The sequence below is a fragment of the Coenobita brevimanus genome, chromosome 6 (assembly GCF_032717465.1).
Source record: "Coenobita brevimanus isolate Jiangsu-jjx chromosome 6, ASM3271746v2, whole genome shotgun sequence".
Classification (NCBI taxonomy): domain Eukaryota; kingdom Metazoa; phylum Arthropoda; class Malacostraca; order Decapoda; family Coenobitidae; genus Coenobita; species Coenobita brevimanus.
Genome location: NC_136959.1, coordinates 61,866,119 through 61,882,744, shown reverse-complemented (window position 1 = coordinate 61,882,744; position 16,626 = coordinate 61,866,119). Strand labels below are relative to the sequence as shown.

General features: G+C 39.9%; 1 protein-coding gene across 4 annotated transcripts in view; it reads left to right on the top strand.

Moving 5' to 3' along the window:
* LOC145400125 (uncharacterized) overlaps positions 1-16,626 on the top strand; it is a 414,061-nt gene that overhangs the window by 378,412 nt on the left and 19,023 nt on the right. For all 4 annotated transcript variants that reach the window (XM_080272647.1, XM_080272653.1, XM_080272640.1 and 1 more), the window contains 4 exons: positions 1,403-1,611; positions 2,989-3,196; positions 8,857-8,978; positions 12,342-12,502. In XM_080272647.1, the coding sequence (XP_080128773.1) occupies positions 1,403-1,611; positions 2,989-3,196; positions 8,857-8,978; positions 12,342-12,502 (700 nt within the window). The remainder of the gene's footprint in view (positions 1-1,402; positions 1,612-2,988; positions 3,197-8,856; positions 8,979-12,341; positions 12,503-16,626) is intronic.

Genomic DNA, 16,626 nt, shown 5'->3' with positions numbered 1-16,626 from the left:
AGGCAAGGCGAAAGTTTTTTTTTTTTGTGTGTATGTGTTGCCAATATATCTCGAAAGTTGTGGACGAATTTTCACCAAACCTTCAGGAAATAGCAACTATGTGGATGTGCAGAAACATATTACTTTTGGTGAGGATTTGATCAGAGACGACCAACTGCAAGCAGCCATATATATATTTTATAACATGGAGTACCATTTTGTGAAACGTGGCGACTGAATTCCGTAGTTTTGCAGATTTTCTTCAGATTTAGTTTGTAGGTATTTGTACCGTAGCCAAGAACGTATTTTGGCAGTTGATTAGCATTCAACCCCCAAACCCATTTGTTTCATTGTTAAATTATATTAATCACAAAAGAAAAATCGAACTAAAGAAATAATTTAAATGACGCTTCCTCTGTCCCAGAAGAATAAAAAATGGGAGTGAAAATATGTTTTTTAAACCAATATACGGTATGTGTTGTGTTCTTGTATAATAAAGTCTATTTTAGGAGCTTATTTCATGTAGCAGCTCAGTGGCAGCAAGTGACAATACTGTACTACAACTCTACACCCTTTCCCAAGCATATCTTCATGGCTACCATGATATTCTATTGTTAACTTATTGTTTCAACTCAGCTTTTAAGGTGGAGAAATGGAAACTTTAGCCCAAGTTAGAGTAAATAGTATACCATAGTCATTTTATCATTTTTCAGTATCCACTCAAAGATAGTATTGATATTGTAATGGAAGTAGTGGTATCTGTAAAATCATATATAAAATGCAGAAAGTACCCATTATAAACATTGTTATTTTATGTTTATTTTTTTTTCCATCAGGCCCACATTAATTGCAGGAATATTGTCATTTAAGCTCAATGTTTTTTTTTTTTTTTTTTTTTTTTTTTTTTTTTTTTCTCAGGCCCACATTAATTTCAGGAATATTGAAATTTAAGCTCACTGCAACCTTTAGAGCTGTTTTACCGGTTGTGACATTTTGATAAACAGTTCTTTATCTGGAAATGGGTAAATGCTGTTCATTTCATCCTTTTCTCGGTATTACTGCAGCCTCGGAAAACCCCATCCTTTGGTTAGGTTAGGCTGTCTTGGGTAGGTCAGTTAGGTTAGTTTGGTTAGGATAAGTAAGTGAGTTGGTAGCAATAGCAGTGTAGTTGTAGTCCTAGGTTAATCAGAAACATGAACTTGCTGGACTGCCGGCTGATACTGCCCCTTCTTCATTAGTCCACCATCCTCCTTTCAGGGGATAAGGAGGGGTGTTTGTATAACTGGGCATCAGAGCCACCCAGTTATATCATTACCACTGCATGAAGGCATTCCTCTCCAGCACCAGTCAGCTTGTTAGATTAGATTGAAAAAGGGAAGAAAAACTGTAAAACTTCAAGTGCACTGTACCTTTCTTCTCTTAGGGGTCACCTGCAGTTTGGGTTCTGCCAGGCTGGAACAAGTGGACTACTGCTGGAGGATGAGGTTGTTCTTGGTGTTCCTGGGCCGTACACTTGGCGTGGCACCGTTCATACATCAAACATTTCAGACGATTACCTTCTCAAGGATAAGACGCAGTATTTTGGCCCCGTCACTGAGAATGAGTCGCCAGTGGGCAAATACAGTTATCTGGGTAAGACGCATGCTGTTGATTATGGTCGGTTTGCTTTCATTTAATGAAACCAGGCCACTCTCATAGCTTGAATACCTTGCCATAGTTGCATGAAATTTGATTATCCTTGCTTGTGAAGTAGGAACGAGTCACCTTGGTTACTAGTCAAACCAGTCTTTCAGTCTGACTAGCCTACACTTGGCCATACTCTGAGCTGAAAAGGTTTAAGGATCTTTGTCAGTTGAAAACAAACTATAGTTTTCCTTCTCTACTTTCATCTTTAGGTGGGGAGAAGGGATCAAGATGATGTTGGATAAGAAACATGCATTGGTGACTTATGAGTGTCATGTTTCAAAATGCCATGTGTTGCTCAAATGGAACAAGGGAGTGGAACAATACATTGGTGAAAGAAAAGGAAGATTAAGAGTGTGTCAGTGAGTGAGAAAGATATGTGAAGGTAATGCAGCCAGGATGCATATCTATCATGGACCTGTCATGGGGTTCCCAGGAGGTAGCAAAGTGTCAGACATGGTGATGTTATGAAACTGTGTTTGTTGTGACAGTACCATACATCAGTTTTGGTTTGACTTTAATTCTTTTCAGTTGCATCCTCACTACATTTAAACAGAGTTTCATTGTAAAAGTAGAGTACAGTATATTATATTTCCTCCATGTGTGCTCCTGTGATAATCTGGACACTCTCGGTATTAAAACTATGAGAGGACTGTATTGTCAATGAGACTTACTGTACCAGTAGTTTTATGTGTGTGGCTTTTCAGATTTTTTTTTATTTTGCAACTGCTTTGTAAGATAAGTTTCATAGAAAGAGTGGATGGAGGAAGATGTAGTACTATACAGGAAAGATGTGGAACTGGGAAGTAATGTGTATGTAATGGAAAGCGTGTGTGCCCTTCAGATTTTTTTTTTTTTTTTTATTGCAACTGCTTTGCAAGATTAGTTTGATAGAAAGAGTGGATTGAGTGGGATGTAGTTCTGTATAGGAAAGATATGGAACCAGATAGTAATGTGTATGTAATGGAAAGCATATGTTCCCTTCACTGTTACATTCTACATAGTAATGATAGTAGGATTGATGGTATAGGGGTAGTGAAGTTGTTGGCAGTGATGTTAGTAGTAATGATATACAGTAGTAGGATAGTGGCGTGGCCCCAGGTGTCTTGGTCAATACCAGGGACCCTACAAGTAAATGTATCAAGACCATAATTATAATGTTCATCAGCAGCCTTTTAACTTATGGCATAAAGGAGGATGTAATGACCTTATATCACAGACTCAAGACACTGTTGAGATCAAAGAGCCAGACCTCTGTATCCCATGTGACAGTGAGCATCAGAATCAGCAGTGGTAATTACACCACTGTGTACTTTCTCTTTTCAGGATACTCAGTAGCAGCAGGAAGGTTCTTTGGCAGGCACACATCATATGTTGGTGGTGCTCCAAGAGCAAATGGAACTGGCCAGGTTGTATTTTTCTCTCGAGAGAGAATTGGACTCAGTTTGCTGAATGTTGAACTGATATTGAGTGGAGAAAAATTTGCCTCAAGCTTTGGGTATGAGCTTCTGTCAGTCGACATCAATGGAGATGAGTAAGTTACAGTATACTGCCCTGTGTAACATGTGTCAGTGCTAGATATGGTAATGTTGATTAAGTACAATGCTTCATTATTTCAGTGAGTGGAACATGGATGTGTGAGAGTATATGCTAGGCAGTAGCCTATTTGTCATTTGGACTTCCTTGAGCTACAATACCAAGACTATTTACCTCTCTATCTATAACCAGACACCATAAACCTATAAGGGGTGGCCATTTGTCTTTGAGATAGTTCAGAATTTATTCCTTATTCCAGATTTCTTCATATGTTATACAAGTACCTGTATTGTAAAAAAGCTACTGATTATATGTATATATATATATATATATATATATATATATGTGTGTGTGTCATGTCTCCATGGTTGTTCAATCTGTACATGGATGGGGTAATAAAGAGGTACAAGGTAGGGTAGTGGATGCTGGAGTGGCCATGGTGAGAGAGGATAGTGTTTGGAAACTCCCTGTACTGTTGTTTGCAGATGATACTGTGTTGTTGAGTGAAGACGAAGGGGAGCTGCAAGGCTTGGTTGATGAGTTTGAGAGAGTGTGTAAGAAACGGAATCTAAAGGTGAATGTAGGGAAGAGTAAAGTGATGGTCTTTGAGAGAGGTGAAGTCAGTGAATGTACAGCGAGGTTGGATGGTGAGGAATTGCAAAATGTGAGTACGTTTAAGTACTTGGGTAGTGTGATGAGTAAGGATGGAGGTTTGGAGGGTGAAGTGCTTGAAAGGGTACAGCAGGGAAGAAAGGTTGCTGGTTCCTTGAAAGCAGTGATAAGAAACAGGGAAGTGAGCATGGAAATGAAAAAGTTACTACATGACAGTATTGTGATACCAACTCTAACGTACGGAAGTGAGGCTTGGACGTTGTTGGAAGGACACAAGTCAAGAGTGAGAGCAGTGGAAATGAGTTATTTAAGAGGAGCCTGTGGAGTCACATGGAGAGACAGGCTTACGAATGAGGATATAAAGGAGCGTTGTGGTGTTGATGTGGATGTGATAAGAAGCGTTATGAAGAACACACTGAGGTGGTTTGGCCATGTGGAGAGGATGGAGGGTGAAAGACTGACGAAGAGAGTGTATGTGAGTGAGGTGGAGGGGGAAAGAGGGAGGGGGAGGCCGAGGATGAGATGGAGGGATGGGGTGGAGAGGTATATGAGAGAGGGGGGTGTGAGCTGGGAGCAGGGGAGTGAAATGGTGGGGGACAGGGCGACTTGGAGGCGATTTGTTTGTGGCCACCCCAAACGGGATTGAGGCGTCTGGCAATAGATATATATATATATATATATATATATATATATATATATATATGTATATATCTATCTATCTATCTATATATATCTATATCTATCTATATATATATATATATATATATATATATATATATATATATATATATATATATATGGGTGCCTTTACTCTCCCTCTTCTGTCTTTCATTCCTTCATTCTTTCCACTTTCTTCAGCCTATGGGTGACTCTACACTGAGTGACAAGCCAAATGGTTTCCTGTGCACCAGGAAACCATTTACTACGCTAGGTGGTAACCATATAACCAAATTTTGGCGCCTGGTGGTTTAGTGGGTAATTATTGTGCTCCAATCGGATTGAGCCGGTGGAGGTTTATATCCAAGGGATGGTTGGGGTTGATTGCTCATGTAATGCCACTCAGGGATGAGTGAGGTTGGTCACTCTCATCTTAAATCTCGGGACCAATTGCTTAGCCCCGGGCTCCTACGCTCCTCATGGGGCAATGTAGGATTGGATGATGGATGGATGGATGGATATATATATATATAGAGAGAGAGAGAGAGAGAGGCATACCAGGCTTTTACGATCTAATTGGTTAAGTAAAACCCCATCGTTAGGCCGGGTATCATATATCGGGGTACTTTTAACATGTATTTCAATGCGGACCATTTACCAGCCTTGGGTTTCCCCCCAAACCAAGTCCAAAACCCACCCAGATGAGCCCAACAACAGGTTTAAAGGCAATCTAAATGGCCTAATAGCTGTAAATGAAGCTAACCTAAGCCTAACACCTGTAAATAACTCACTAAAACCAAAAAATCAAATCTGAATATCGTCAAATATGAGTCTGAAATAAATCAAGCTTAGTAAACTGTACCCCAAAATGACAATGTTCACCCCACTTATGGCTAAAATACGCTAATCAAAGTCTAAAAACACTTTATAAATCAACCTTAACACACAATTTCAGTCTAAAATATCATCAAAATCGTTAAGAAAAATCAAAACCCATCTTTAAACTGGGGTTTGGCCATCGTTAGGTGGGGTATGGTGCAGTTTCTACCCCCATCATTAAGCCGAGGTATCGCATCTAGAGGTATCGTTTATCAAGGTATTATTGTACTGTATACATACTGTGTATATATATATATATATATATATATATACTGTATATATATATATACATAGATAGATATAGATAGATAGATAGATAGATAGATATATATATATATATATATATATATATATATATATATATATAGTAAATCCTCGTTTTTATATATATATATATATATATATATATAAAAATAGTAAATCCTCGTTTTTCACAGCGTGAATGTTCTGCCAAAACCACGCGAAACGTGAAACGTCAAATTGTGAAGTTATGAATCAGTGGGAAAAATAGAGGAGCATTCCAGTGGGACATGTACCTACCCTATCAGAAAGCACTATAACACCAAACAGGCCCTACCCAAAATTAAATGAAGAGTGTTTACTAGTGCTAAAACAGCATAACACAATAAACATGTACCTGAAAAGACATTAAAGCTGTTATAAAGAGCTACAACACCAAAAATCCTTACCAGAAATAAAGTGAAGACTGGCTTGAGTGGCAGGTGAAGGTCTGTTAAGGGTAGATGGACTAGTTACTAGGTGACATGGGGCTCTCTGAGGAAGCCCCATCACATATGCCAAAGCCCTCAAAGTTGAACTCAGGCTCCAGCACCTCCACTTCCTCTCTGTCCACTTCTCCTCCTTCATCCACCCTTGCTGGCACATCCAAGTATTGCAGAATAGCAGCCATATTCTGTCTCTTGAAAATATCGTGTGATCTGGGCTTGTCTCTGCTCCTTTATGTTTCTGTTGTAGACAGCCATCACTTGAGACTTCAGATCACTCAGGGTCAATAGGATGTTGGTAGCCTCAGGCGTAGTCATGGTGTATGCATCAAAGGTGGTTGCCATGTCGGTTATGGTGGACAGGGTGGTCGCAAGATGGCCACAAACAAATGAGCATCGTTATGCGTCGTCGGCTGCCGGCTGGGAGCATCGAATCGTGGGGAAATTCGCGATTTGTGAGACAACTCGGAAACTTTTTTCTTGCATGAAAAACGAGGTGTCAAAGTAAAATGCTTCCAAATACGAGGACTTACTGTATGTATATCTCATCTCATCAGCTGTTTGAGTGTCCACTGGAGGACCGGCCTATCCCGACCGAAGTAGGGACGTTACAGCCAATGTATCTCTACCAAGTGGCTTGGTCTGTCTGGTAGAGATTGTATGTAGGGTGAGAGTGCTTGGAAGTGTAATTGTAGTGTTGGAGTGGCTTTGGATGTGTGTGTAGTCTGTGAACCAAGTGTAATCGTCCTGCACAAGCCGACTGGGTACAAGCATACTTTATAGGATATATATATATATATATACAGTATATAGGTGCCTGGCGGTCTAGTGGGTAGTTATTGCGCTCCAGTCGGATTGAGCCGGTGAAGGTTTATATCCAAGGGATGGTTGGGATTTATTTGCTCACATAATGCCGCTCAGGGATGAGTGAGGTTCGTCACTCTCATCTTAAATGTCAGGACCAACTGCCTAGCCCCGGGCTCCTACGCTCCTCATGGGGCAACGTAGGATTGGATGATGGATATATATATATATATATATATATGAAATTACAGACAGGTAAGAACATGCATCAAAATCTACTGACATTTCATCTTTTAAACTGCTTTTTAGCTGTGTACTTTACTTCACTGTTGTTAGTGCTGTAATGCTACACTATTGTCTTATAGCATGACTTGATCATTAAGTAGTCTTATAGCATGACTTGATCATTAAGTAAACTCCACCGATGTTGTCCAGGCTAATGTTGTAATTAGCGGAAGTACTGTATAGTACAGTAAAAGTCCTGTAATCCAAATGGCAGGGGACCGAGGCTCTTTCGGACTTTTTTTTTTTTTTTTAACTATTGGGAGGGACCTTTGAAAACATTAGAATTGTGTACATGATCATTAAATACTTAAAATGGTATGGGTTATTGTTTTACTCACCAGAAATACTTAGAAGTGTAGCTGAATAGTTGCAGACAGGAACATCCTAGTCCAAGGGCAAGCCCAGTCCAGAGAAATCCTTAGATAAAGGCCAGAAAATTTCAAAAAAAAAAGGCCAGAAAATTTTGAAAATTTTTGTCTTGAAAAACTCAGAGTATTGGGATATTCGGATTATTGGTGGTCGGATTGGTGGACTTTTACTGTACTGTACTTCAGCGTTGGTTGTTGGTGGGGGCAACAGTCATCCACTCACTTCATGTAGTGCTGCCTATTTCTTCCTTCACCTTTATCAATCTTTTCTGTGTCTGCCCCTCCCCTTCCCCTCTGTTGCAATTTCTCCCATCTTTCCTGTCAGAATTTTTAAATATCAGGACCAACTTGCCTAACCCCAGGTTCCTCCACTCCTCATGAGGCTACATAGGATTGGATGATGGTTGAATGGATTTTTTTTTTTTTTTTTTTTTTTTTTTTTTTTTTTTTGGGGGGGGGGTAGCCTTACATTGAATGAGAAGCCTAATGGTTTCCTATATGCCAGGAAACCATTTACAGTGCTGGCTGGTAACCATACAACCAACCCATATGTGTTCCCCTTGTGCCAGCAACTGGGTTGGCGAACGTTTAGTGCCCCTCCCCGTATAACGACTAACCCAAAGTCAGATGGCCACCCCATACGGGATTATGGCATCTGGCTATAGAAAGATAGATAGATACTTCAGCATCCTACAGTTTCCCATTGTGTAATAAGTTTTGCCATGTGGATAGAATGGAGAGCGAGAGACTAATGAGGACAGTGTATGCAGGTGAGGTGGAGGGGGGGGAGGGAGGAGGAGGCCAAGGATGCAATGGAGGGATAGAGTGGAGAGGTATATGAGAGGGAGATGTAAGCTGGGAGCAGGGCAGTGAATGGCATTGAACAAGGCTACATGGAGGCAATTTATTTGTGATCACCCCTCAAGGGATTGAGGCATACATTGACAATAATAAGTCAGTAATTTAGGGAAATGTACTGCCGTCCAAAAGGAACACAAGTTCCATCTCAAGCTGGGATAGGGAACAGCTTGGTATTTTTATAGTATGAAAACAGACTTCACTGATTTTTCCGTAACACCCATTGACATATCATAAAAACACTCCTTCAAATAATGTCACAGCAGTCCTGAATGGGACTTCCAAATAATTTAATGCATGTTAAGAGAGCCCCCTTGTAGTGAATAAATTAAGTTTCTTTACATTATTCAAGTACAGTAGTTGAGTACTGTATTTGTAAGGTTGGACATGCAGTGCTCTTTACAGCATGACAGCAAATATGATGGTTTGAATATAATTCCATATATTATCAAGCTTTAATGTGGCTGCAGGAAAGATGATCTGGTGGTAGGAGCACCATTCTATTTCACCAACACTGCCAGTGGTGCCATCTATGTGTACATGAACAATGAAAATGGCTTCACTACCAACCATCCCTACACCAGAATTGAAGGTTTGTGGTCTTTTTTAATATAAGTGTTTTCTTTTATCAGTTATATTATTATTATATCCAGTTTGCTGCATTTTGATAAGTCTGAATTACTCCTGTAAGATTTTACAGTAATTCCCTGCATAACATGTGCTGGATGACTGAACTGATGCCATAAAGTTATTTTAGGCCAAGAACACTTTCCAAATACAGTACTATGCCATATGCTCGTTGCTGAGCAGTCAGGATGTACAGTGAAGTGTTATGGTAGGAACAAAGCCCATTAGCTGTCATTTCTGGGAAGTAGTGATTATGCACAGTATTCATCCAGTACTGTATTTCAATAACAGGTTTGATTTTGTACTTCATAGCAGGTTTGATTTTGTACTTCATCTTGTTCTTTTCATATACACCAGTACTCATTCATATACACCCTTACTCTTCAGTCTTTGAATTATCAGTCACTTCTCAAACTTCCTCCTCATTTATTGCTTATAAATTTTTTTGATCCCAGTGAATGCTCATTTTATAGTATTATGTCAAAATTTGGCCTGTAGTTTTATATTTATTCTCTCCCACATTTGCAATTTCACCTTCCTTGTTTCTTAAACCCTATCTTTTGCTGTATTTAAGTACTGTACTGGGTAGGAAAGAGGTCATGATGATGATGATGTATATTTTAAGAGTGTACTGTACAATAGCTAAATGAAAAAATATCCTAGCCCTTTCATTCTTAACTCCAAAGTGTTATATATTTTTGCTTTTTTACCCAAGGTGTAGGTCTTGCACACGACAAGTACACGCAGGCAGTTCCAACAGAAATGTCAGGTGAAGTCATTTATACTAAAGAGATGCATGTGATGAGTAACTTGCACAATAACCTTTAGGAACTGCATTCTGGGATGGTACCCATAGATATGGATTCAGTTTGTTCCTACTAGACTACTGTAAAACACATATTGGGAATAGAGATCATTAACCCATTGAGCCTGGGAACAACTTTTTCATTTTTATTCATCCCATCCCCTGATGAATTCAATTTGCATAGAACTTTTCAAGCAGGTGGGTTATAGCTTCATATCTTTGGCTGCCATGATTGATTCTTGTCTTTCCAAAAAGAAATTGCCGTTTTGCCCTGAAAAATAAAATTCATGTTGTAACTTTTAAACTACTTTATTTCAGTGTACTGTAATACCATGAGAAATCCATTACTTACATTTATATCCCAAAGACCCATATGAAAGACTAAAAATAAGCATTTTTACAGTAAAATCAGGTAAAAATTTGGAAAATACAGTATTTGAATTGTTCAGATGATGTTCAGATAAAATTTAAGGGCGTAAAGGTAATACAAGTCTTGTTTTTGGGAGAAGTACAGTTAATTTTAAAAATATCAGTAAGAAAAAAAAAAGAATTGGAAATTGAGTGAAAAAAGTACCTAGTTGTTTATGGTTGACTGTGGCAGTTTTTAATTTTTTTATTTATTTTGTTTTTCATTATTTTGTGTCAACCAGAGTCATCCATGGCAGTCAAAGGATTAATAAGCTCCATTAGTATGGAAGGCCTTTCCTTAGTTAAGATCATCTGGTGTCAATAAGAATAAAGTTGAAAGGATGTCACCCAGATTCAAGAGGGTTAAAAGTTAGGTGATTCCTGACTGTCAAGTTATAGAAACTGCACGGTATTGTAAGGTACCTGTATGTTCTTTTGGTATTGCAGTATACCTCCTGGTGGTTTCAGTATTATTAGGAATTCCTGTATAATTATATATCTTCCTGCAGGTTATTGTGCTAATGAACTTAGTGTGCTTCAAATGGTTTTCTGTGTCATTCTTATTGGGTAGTGTAGGGAAGGGCTGCTTATGTTTTTGTCTCCTTTAATCCTTATGTAGACTCCTGTAGTTGATGTTTTACCTCTTTATGGAAGTAATTAGATGGTTGTACAACCTTGTACTTTTTATTTTAGTCCTTCAGTTTATAAAAGTATGTATGAACATAAAAAACTTAATATCTCTCGATTGTCAGTGATTGTAAATTATATTGCCTTGCATGTACAAGAAAGTTACTAGTTCTGTATGTAAGGTCCTTTCTGATGATTGTATTGTGTCATCTTTAATTCATTGTTAGTGTTACATTATACTTTATACTGTATTAATAATTGATTTATTATAGCAACATCACAAGCAGTATTTCCACTGCTCTCACTCTTGACTTTGAAGGACACAAGTCCAGAATGAGAACAGTGGAAATGAGTTACTTGAGAGGAGCATGTGGAGTTAAATGGAGAGTCAGACTGACAAATGAGGAAGTGAAGGATCATTGTGCTGTGGATGGGGATGTGATAGAAAGCATTAGGAGAAATACATTGAGGTGGTTTGGCCATGTGGAGAGGATGGAGAGCAAGAGACTAATGAGGAGAGTGTATATGAGTGAAGTCGAGGGGGGGGAGAGGGAGGGGGAGGTCAAGGATGAGATGGAGGAATGGAGAGGAATATAAGAGAGGGGGGTGTGACCTGGGGGGTAGGGCAACGAAGTGGTGGGGTACTGGGTGACATGGAGGTGATTTCTTTGTGGCCACCCCTTATAGGATTAAATTGTCTGGCAATAAATAGGTAGATAGATAGACAAGCAGTATTTTTAAGCATTTTGTTAAGTAGGCTAATATAACAGTGGACAGATTTGTGCAAGTGACTACATCTGAACAGAGAACTGATTCCTGAAAAAAAAAAAGTACTGATATTTTTATGCAAAATTATTTTTTGAACACGTGGTGATTTAGTGAGTTGAGTTACTTCATCTGGCTGTGGCCCTTAAGGGTTGAGGTATAATTCTCACTTAGTGCTACTCATATCAATGTAACTTGTCATCCTTGCTTTAAATGTCTCAAATAAATACTGTACATTATTGCAGCCTAGGGTCCATATTCACTTGATCTGGCATTATATGATTGAGTAATGGATGGTTAGATACATGGATTCTTACTAGCAATTATTGATACATTGCATAACTTGCATTAATACGTTTTGTTGTACATGGGCATTGCTGAGTATTGCTGTAATTTGTTGTTATAGCTCGGATATTGATATATATTGCATTTAATCCTGATTAATATAGCAGTTTTGTTGTTTACACTTGAACCTTATAGTTTTTAGTATAATCAACTGGAGAGTTTCGAGTGTTAAGTATTTTCCAAAGGCAGGATATTTATAGTACAGTATTAGAAATACTGTATGCTGTAAAGAAAGCAGTATACAAGTATTGTATGTTAAACAGTGTACATTCAGTGCATCATAATTATTATTACAGTTATCCAGATTCTTGTGCATTTTTATTACCATGTAAATTATTCCACCTTCTCCAGCAACCTAATTTACCTTCACACTCCCAGGAGCTGAGGGTGAGAGCAGATTCGGATCATCAATGACTTCTATGGGTGATCTCAACCATGATGGCTTCAAGGACATCGCTGTGGGTGCCCCTTATGAAGGTCGTGGTGTCATCTACATCTTCCTTGGTTCCAGTGATGGCCTTATTGTAGAACCAGCTCAGGTAATGCCACAGTGGAAAAGCATTGAATAAACAGATGTCTCATTAGCTGGTGTAGTTGTTGAGTAACCCTGATCTCTCTGGCTGAGAAGACCCATCAGCCACAGGCAAGCAACCAGTCCCGAAGAGCGGTTTCCTGCGGTATATACTATAATGGTACAGTAAGTCTTTGTTATAAGGAAGGGCGTTGTTCTAAAATGTCACAACTTTTTACACACAATTGCTGCTGAAAATTGGAGGGAACTGCCAAATTAGCTTCATCTGTGACAGTGAAATAGTAGTATGCAATTGTTTTCCTCAGTTTACTGAGAACATAGCAGCAAAAAGAAATAACTTTTAATAGGGACTTACAGTATTTTGTAATGTTTACAACTGTTCTGCAGCCTCTAATACAGCTTGTTCATTTCTCTTGTTGTCACATTCTCATGTACCATATTTGTTCCCTATTCACCTCCATATTATAATGTATTTACCACCGCCTTTCTCACATTACTCTCCATCATCAGATTCTTAAAATAGTCTTTCCATCTTTCATTTTTTCTGTGGCATTTGAGTGAGATATGGCATTGTTGATTGGATAAAGAATGCATTAGGATAACCTTAAAGATTACAGGAAGTATGGATGAAGAGAGCGGTATGAAACATAGTTGAGAGAAAGCGACAGTGACTGAAAGAGAAAGAGTTATGTAAGGACCAAGCAGCCTGCAGATACCCAGGTAGTTAACTTTCCTTAAATTATATATGTTCATTGAACTGGAGAATATTTTACCATTGTCGTACGAGGCAACTAAAAGGGTTGGTGGAGGGTTAGTGCCCCTCCCCAGAAAACAGCTAACTAAAAAGACGAACAAGAAGCCTCAGACAAGGACTGACCAAAAGATGACCAAGAACCGGACAATGGACAAGGTACGGATCACGACATGGAATGTAAGGGGTGCGAATGATGAGGTGAAAGAGAGAGAGATTGTCCAGGTGCTTGAGGGTGTGAAAGTGGATGTATGTGGAGTAACTGAAACTAAATGGAGAGGAGGGAGTGTGAGAGAATGGAAGTATGGATGAGGTATGTGTGCAGGAGTAGGTGAGAATGAGAGGGCAAAAGAAGGAGTGTGTATTGTTGTGAGTAAAAGATGGAAGAAGAACATAAGAGAGTATGGATCAGTTGGGTCAAGGTTTGTGTGGGTAATATTGAAAGTTGGAATACAAATGTGGGCGATTGTGTGCGTGTATGCTTCAATGCAAGATCGTGCAAGCAGAGTGAGAGAAGAGTTCTGGACAGATGTGGAAGTGTGCATGGAAAAGTTTGGAAGGAATGAGAGAGTGTTTTTGATTGGTGATATGACTGGTGAAGTTGAGAATGTGAAGGTGGATGGAATAGTTGGTGAGAGGGGTGTGCCTGATGAGACAGATGAGAATGGCAGTGCGTTAGTGGACATTTGTGCCGGAAAGGGGTTGTTGATAGCCAATACCCTCTTCAGGCACAAAATGATCCACAGGTATACATGGCGAGTGATGTGAAGGGTGGGTGGTGAACTGAATGAAAGGAAGGCAATGATTGATTATGTGTGTGTGGATGAAAGGATGCGAAGATGTGTAATGGATGCAAGAGCCTACAGAGGCTGGGGGAGTGGACTTTCAGACCACTACTTGGTGGTGGCCAGAATCAAGATCCAAGTAAGATGGAGAAATAGAAGAAGGTAAGGACAGGAGGAAGGAGTAGTTGCAAGGAGAATGGAAAGGTCACAAGAAGATGAGAAAAAGGCAGAATATAAGAGAGAAGTGGAGGAACAATTGGGTAAATATGAACTGGAGCAGATGGGGGACATGGAAGGTGTGTGCAGGATATTCACAGAAGAAATATATGCAGCATGTGATGTGGTGTGTGGGGTGACGAGAAGATGGAGGGGGGTGCAAGGAACAGCATGGTGGAATGAAGAGGTGAGACAGGCTGTGGCACAAAAGAAGAAAGCATACAATGAATGGATGAGAAATAGGGGCGTTGAAGAAGTTGAGAGGTGGAAGAGAGAGTCATGTGTAGAAAGGAAGAGAGAGGCGAAAAGATTAGTAAGAGAAAGAAGAGAGTGGATGAGGAATTTGGAAGGAATTTGAGTGTAAAGTGGAGGGACCGTAAGAAAATGTTCTGGAAAGAGGTGAAGAGAGTAAGACAGGGTGGCAGTGAAGTTAGCAGGGGAGTGTAAGATATAAAATGGTAGATAACTAGTGGAGAAGGGAGAAAAAGTGAGCAGATGGAGAGAACACTTTAAGGAATTGTTGAACATAGAGGATGGAAGTAATGCGAGTATAAGTGGCTGGGGAATGGCTGGGAGAAGGAGGGAGGTGAAAAGACAGGAAGAAATCAGTAGGATAGAAGTTGTGGAAGCAATGAAGGAAAGCCCCAGGAATTGATGGAGTGTGTGGTGCAGTGCTGAAGCATGGGGGAGAGATAGTAGTAGAATGGATGTGGAAGATGTGCCTGGGAGGAAGGTAGAGTCCCAGAGGATTGGAAGTTAGGTATAATTATTCCCTTGTACAAAGGAAATGGAGAAAAAGTAGTGTGTGGTAATTATAGGGGCATTTGTCTTCTTAGTGTAATAGGAAAAGTGTATGGTAGGATACTTATTGACAGAGTTGGGGAAATAACAGAGGAATTGGTTGGAGAAGAACAGGGAGGCTTTAGGAAAGGAAGAGGTTGTGTAGATCAGATATTCATTCTTAGATCTTTAGTGGAAACGTTTCTAGAGAAGGGAAAGAAGTTGTATGTGGCTTTCATGGATTTGGAGAAAGCATATGACTGGGTGGATAGACAAGGATTGTGGAAAGTATTAAGAATATATGGAGTAGATGGGAAGTTGTTGAATGCTGTGAAGAGTATGTATGAGGGTGCTAAGGCTGCAGTGCGTGTGGATGGTGAACTGAATGAATTTTTCTCTTTGAAGGTTGGGTTGAAACAGGGATGTGTCATGTCTCCATGGTTGTTCAATCTGTACATGGATGGGGTAATAAAAGAGGTACAAGGTAGGGCAGTGGATGTTGGAGTGGCCCTGGTGAGAGAGGGTAGTGTCTGGAAACTCTCTGTACTGTTGTTTGCAGATGATACAGTATTGTTGAGTGAAGACGAAGGGGAGCTGCAAGGCTTGGTGGATGAGTTTGGGAGAGTGTGTAAGAAACAGAATCTAAAGGTGAATGTAGGGAAGAGTAAAGTGATGATCTTCGAGAGAGGTGAAGTCAGTGAATGTACAGTGAGGTTGGATGGTGAGGAAATGGAAAATGTGAGTACGTTTAAGTACTTGGGTAGTGTGATGAGTAAGGATGGACTTTTGGAGGGTGAAGTGCTTTAAAGGGTACAGCAGGGAAGAAAAGTTGCTGGTTCCTTGAAAGCAGTGATAAGAAACAGGGAAAAAGTTACTACGTGACAGTATTGTGATACCAACTCTTACGTATGGAAATGAAGCTTGGACATTGTTGGAAGGACACAAGTCAAGAGTGAGAGCAGTGGAAATGAGTTATTTAAGAGGAGCCTGTGGAGTCACATGGAGAGACAGGCTGACAAATGAGGATATAAAGGAGCATTGTGGTGTGGATGTGGATGTGATAGGAAGCATTAGGAGGAACACACTGAGGTGGTTTGGCCATGTGGAGAGGATGGAGGGTGAGAGACTGATGAGGAGAGTGTATGTGAGTGAGGTGGAGGGGGGGAGAGGGAGGGGGAGGCCAAGGATGAGATGGAGGGATGGAGTGGAGAGGTATTTGAGAGAGGGGGGTGTGAGTTGGGAGCAGGGCATTGAGATGGCAGGGGACAGGGCGACGTGGAGGCGATTTGTTTGTGGCCACCCCATACGGGATTGAGGCGTCTGACAATAGATAGATTTTTCAGTTTATGGATACCCTGTGCCACAGTTAGTTTTAAAATCAGGGATGTACTGTTAGATTAAAACAAAAAAGAATAGTGAGAAAGCGTTATGTATTGGAAAAATGAAGTTCATAGGAGGCAGTGAATATCATGAGTTGAGCAGTGGAAATATAGTACAGTAGTAGCAGATGTTGTAGCTCAGGTTCATCTGAAACATGAACCTGATGGCCTCCAGGCTGAAGTTGCCCTTTTCTGGTAGCCCACCGTCCTACTTACAGGA